Source organism: Electrophorus electricus, chromosome 8 (assembly GCF_013358815.1).
Source record: "Electrophorus electricus isolate fEleEle1 chromosome 8, fEleEle1.pri, whole genome shotgun sequence".
NCBI classification, from domain to species: domain Eukaryota; kingdom Metazoa; phylum Chordata; class Actinopteri; order Gymnotiformes; family Gymnotidae; genus Electrophorus; species Electrophorus electricus.
This window is the reverse complement of record NC_049542.1, coordinates 24,982,367-24,987,655: the sequence shown is the minus strand read 5'-3', so window position 1 is coordinate 24,987,655 and position 5,289 is coordinate 24,982,367. Positions and strand designations below refer to the sequence as shown.

General features: G+C 37.6%; 1 protein-coding gene across 1 annotated transcript; it reads right to left on the bottom strand.

Annotated features, from left to right (window-relative positions):
• Positions 1–339: 339 nt before the first annotated feature.
• Positions 340–2,650, bottom strand: LOC113581155 (keratin, type I cytoskeletal 50 kDa-like). The gene is made up of 7 exons (XM_027016109.2): positions 2,318–2,650; positions 1,640–1,722; positions 1,379–1,535; positions 1,129–1,293; positions 904–1,029; positions 592–825; positions 340–477 (listed from the first exon to the last, which is right to left on the bottom strand). The coding sequence occupies exons 1-7, from the start codon at positions 2,486–2,488 to the stop codon at positions 340–342; spliced, it is 1,074 nt and encodes a 357-aa protein (XP_026871910.2). The 5' UTR covers positions 2,489–2,650.
• Positions 2,651–5,289: the final 2,639 nt, after the last annotated feature.

Sequence of the window (5,289 nt, the reverse complement as noted above, 5' to 3'; positions counted from 1 at the left end):
TAGAGACTGTTAACTGTGCAAATGTACAAGGTGTTTCTAATGAAGTGTCTACTTACAAAATATATACATTATTGTGAATGTATCTATATTCTAAGTGTAAGTTACAATATAACACCTCACCAAGCCTTTGTGTGTGTGTGTGTGTGTGTGTGTGTGTGTGTGTGTATTTTGCAGCTCTGAATACTAACTAGAGCATATATTGAGAGAACATTGTAGCTACTGCTTGCTCATTGAACCAGTAGAATGCTTTGGTCAAAAAAGATCTCAGACAAGCATAATCAGAGGTATCTGAAAACTTTAATCAGAGGTTTTTGAAAACTTAAATTTTTCATTCTGAATTTAAGAGGTCTTGTGTTCAGTTTGCTTAGGAGGCTTTTTGGAGTCTTTGTTCACAGCCTTGTTAGTTGTGCTGACAACTTTCCTCTCCACCACCTCCTCTACAACAGTCTCCACTGTTTTGAGCTTGTGGTTTTGACTCTACAACTATAAAGGCACAGAAACAGGTACCCAGTTACAAAGTACACTGAAGCATCCTATTGAAATTCATGCACTGCCCATCCTTTTCTACACCAAAACTCTATGACTGAGGACTGTATGAGACGCACTACCAGCTTCTCTGTCCAGCAGGCTTCTGTACTCTGTGATCTCCAGCTCCAGTCTTGTCCTCATGGTCAGCAGGATCATGCAGTCTTGCTTCTTACTCTCCAGCTCAGCCCGCAACTGTGCCAGAACCTCCTCTTTGCTGGTTATCTGCAGCTGGTAGCGGGCTAGTATAGTGGAGTAATGTGCCTCTGTATCTTCAAGTGTGGCCTTCAGTGAAGCTTTCTGTTGGGGAGAAGTCAGTCTGGTAAATGTGCACCAGTACAGTTTACTGGGGGAAAAACTGAGCTCGTGTCTACTCACCTGACTGAGCTCTGACTGAAGTGCAATTTCTAGGTTCTGCAAAGTACTTTTGAGATCTGTGATTTCTGTTTTGTGAGACCCGATGGTTTCACTGTGTTTGGTAACTCGTTTGTTTAGGGTGCCTGTCTATGAGGACAAGAAAATAGTCGCAGTAATTCAGTGAGACAAGTCCACTGGTTTAAAACAATGTTTGATTATTGTTCAAAGAGCCATATTGATATTTACTTTGCTGTGGAACCAAAGCTGAACATCTCCAAGGTTCTTTGCAATAATGCTTTCATATTGTTGTCGGAATTCATCTAAGCCTTTGGATAGGTCTTGATGTGGTTTGGCATTGACCTCCACATTAACCTTCTCCTTGGTCTTTTGAGCCTGCAGAACAAGGAGTTCCTGAAGATGGAAAAGGATAAAACTATTGGATCAGAGCATAAAGCATTTGGCATGTGAGTGTATTAGTCTTTCTTCACACACTTACTTCCTCATGGTTGTTCTTGAGCATATCTAGATCTCCTCTTAGCTCCTTGATGTTCATCTCCAAGTCAGACCTGACCAAGGTCAGCTCATCCCGAAGTTTTCTCAGTGAAGCAACATCAGCCCCCACTGACAGTCTTATATTCAGCTCATTCTTGAACCTGCAAAGCATAAAAACACATAACACACCTATCAGAATGTTCAGCCTTGTGATTAGTGAAGTCTTCACCACTTAGTGAAGTCTTGTTTTAGTATTTGGATTTACTTGACTCTGAAGTCATCTGTGGTGAGCCTGGCATTGCTGATGTTGAGGTTGATGCTACTGTTCACACGTATGGCATGCAGAACCTTCAAAAGAAAAATAAACATTAAAAAAAATTATTAAATCACTAAGGCAGTTTAAAACTAAATATTTATATTGTAAAGGTTTGGGCCCTAAGCAGCAAAAGATTTGTCTTTTCTTTAAATTGTCTGGTGATGTGGTTAGTGTCCGATGCTCTGTGTAGTATGTACATATGAGAAGACACAAGCACAGTGTTAGAAGACAGGGTAGTGTAATGCCAACACGGAAATATGTGTGTAATCTCAAGACACTTCTGGTTTGCTTATCTAATTTCAACAAGTGCTACACTCAAATTATTCCAAAAAGTGGTATGCAAAATATAGTATGAATGACAATATTAATGCATGTGATGAAATGGAAAGACACATTAGTCTGCTATGCTTATCCAACTGTCAAAAATAGTAGCTATATTTATTATAAGTGTAAGTATTAATGAGTGATAGCAACTTGGACTTAATTCTAATGGTAAAAACAGGTGAATCAGTATAAGGATGGAAATATTTTAGTCTTAAATTGAATAATTATTCATTAAATCTTATAGTAGAGTTTAACTTTGCTCAATACCAGAGTCATCTATGAGACACAAATACCATGACATACCTTGCCATGGAGATCACTGATGGTGGTGTAGAAGGCAGAGTAGTCCTGAGACTTGGGGGAAGACTTGTTATCGAGGAACTGGCGGATCTTCAACTCCAGGTCATTGTTGATCTTCTCTAGTGAGTGCACCTTCTCCAGGTAGATGGCCATCCGGTCATTGAGGTTCTGCATGGTGGTCTTCTTATTTTCAAACACATCAATTACATCACCCTGGCTGAAGGCATTGTTGCCTCCGAAACCCAAGGCAAATGATACACCTCCATGCACTGCAGAGATACCAAGGAGGGCAGGACCTCTGGAGTTGCAAATCTCAGGGCTTCCTGCTCCCCCATGGATGTTGGCAGACCATAAATTGAGCATACCATATGTCCAATGGTAGGTCTGCCAGCGTTGAGAGGTGGACAGTTGTGAGTAGCCCCATGGGCCACCAACAGATGAGGCTGGGACCTTGATGCTATGGCAGTATGTGGTTGGAATAAATTCCATGTTCCTGAAGGTTTTCTGTGTTGTTACTCTGCTTAAGATGTAGAATAACAGAAATCATGAAATCTAGACTGTTTTTATCCAGACAGATAGGGGAGGGAGCAAACTAGCATTGGAAGAGAGGATCATCTAGGTAAGTTGAGTGATTTTCCTACTCCGACTCCCTGATGCAAACATGTATTGGCACAAAACCACAAACAAACCCACAACATGTTTCCCATATGTCCAAAAGACAATAATATTTCAGGCAGTTTCTGAAGTGTCAGGGGTCAAATATCTTCAACTAACTGTACTCAGCTGGTAAGAACTACATGGTTAATCATGCAGATGTAACACTACTTCCCAAGTGACTCGAAAAACTGATCAGAATTTCTCAGTGCAATAGGTGAAGGTATGTTTAGCAAGAAAAAAAAATGTATATAACATTTCTGGAACAATATGCATTACTCAGCTCTTTTACTGAGATTAAAAAGCACTGTAATTCATATGTCAGGGATATTGTTTCTGTGTGGAATGGCACCTTAAATTTCTTGACTGCTCAACACTGGTGCCAACTACGTATTCTAGTCTAATGACTGAAATGTAATGAATGATACATTAAGCCATTTCACCTGTCATTCTACCCCAGCATCTCACCTGGCAGTGATCATATAATTTGTCTTGCTATGAGCTGTCAGGTAACCATGGTCTGATGATTGCAAATTTCTAAGAATTCACAGAACTCATATGAACAGTTAGAATTTAGGCTAACAGTGGGTGTTGCTTCTTTAAAACTACCCCCTACAATTTTTGTCATGCAAACAAGATATTTTTAGATGAAATTATATTGATGTGTTTGTGTTTTTATGCTTCAGCAGTTTCTTTGTTGTAATACATTAAAAAAATGAAAGTGATTTAGTAAGCTAAACAACTGTTACTAGATTTTATTTATTTCTGGTACATTTTTGACATCAAATATGCAAAGCAGTTTTCTATAAAATAACAGACATTACAGACACTAAAACATGAACTACAGTTTCAGTATTTTTTCACTATCAAATCAGTTAGCTGGGTGAATCAAGTTGAGTGATTATATAAACTACACTTGTATATAAATGTTATAGTCAGTTATACAGTAATTTTATACTACGTGAATTTGACAATGTCAGTCTCAAATGTTGGGGAAAAATAGGAAAGAACCATTGCAGCATAATGAATGTATAATTGTATTTATTTTCATTATTGTAAGAAATGCAATGCAATATGAAATAAAAATATCAATCATTCAGATATTCAAAGTTATAGGAATGATTTGCCAATTTGGAGGACATTGATGATAGGAGCACCTGCTTGTACATGAAAGATTTTGATTATTTGAAAAAAAACTTTTCTCCATCCCTTATGTGGTCTAAAAACTCTTCTGTTTATATTTATATTAAACTGAGAACAACCAGAACTGCCATATGTTATTGTAATATATTATGCTTCGTTGTGACATTTTATACACTGGAGAGCAATGCAAGTGTGTACAGAATTCATACATAATATGAACAGCATGTGATAGAGGACCAAACAAAGACAATTATGTTGTTTAGGAAGCTGCTACATTAGTAGTCAGTAGCAGCTACAATGTGATGCACTGGATACAGGCGCCTGGGGGCTTTAAATAGCAGGAAGGAGAAAATGGGGACAGTTAAATGGAATGAATTGATAATTAGGTGATCAGGAACAATGGAGTTGTTGAGGGCAGGGACCAACAATAGCCTGGTCAGTAATATAGTCCATGTAATATAGAATAATAAATATAAGAAAGCATGATACCTGCTGGAAGGTTGTGGGAAGTGCATTTCTGTCTTGTGAAATTACTGTATGTAATACTCTGATCATAACTAGTGACTCAGAACTGTGAAAGTGTTTATTAGAGTCTTTCCTTTGTGCTTTGAAAATAGATTGGCTTCTGTAATAGATTTTAAAATAGACAGCACTCTAATTGCCATCTCTCTGTTGTGTTCAGCCAAACCCAACAGTGATAAATCTAATCTTTTATCTTACCATAAAATAAAAATTGATGTAAAATTAATTTCATAAAAAAGATTTGTCTGCTCCTATAGCTTTTTTTTTTTTTTTGCTCTCTTATTGCAGAGGGCAAATATTAAGGGCCTAACTAATCATTACACACATTAAAGTATTTATGGGATTTGGGAAAAGCCCTGTAGAGTGAGAGTAAGACTTAAAAACATTGGTTTGATTACTCTGACAGCCTGTTCACACCTTGTATTAACATGTATTTGGTGATTGGATCACTTTTGGATTTCGTTTGACTGCAAGAAATGTCATAAACAAAGTCATAAACAAAACCAAGTTGCATTGTGACTGGATCACTCAAACCACTTTAGGAAATGATCAGGAAGAGATCTTGACCACATTTAATACAAATGTAAATGGAATGTGACTTCACTGTCCACATATAAGTGTTCAAGCAGAAATGTGTCTGATGGATGTCTGCAGAC

Excerpts from the sequence above, each read along its gene's own strand:
- LOC113581155 (XM_027016109.2), bottom strand. The coding sequence starts at position 2,488 with ATGCAGAACCTCAATGACCGGATGGCCATCTACCTGGAGAAGGTGCAC. Across the intron at positions 1,723-2,317 it reads TCAGTGATCTCCATGGCAAG|GTTCTGCATGCCATACGTGT; the intron begins GTATGTCATGGT and ends TTTCTTTTGAAG. Across the intron at positions 1,030-1,128 it reads AGCTTTGGTTCCACAGCAAA|ACAGGCACCCTAAACAAACG; the intron begins GTAAATATCAAT and ends TTGTCCTCATAG.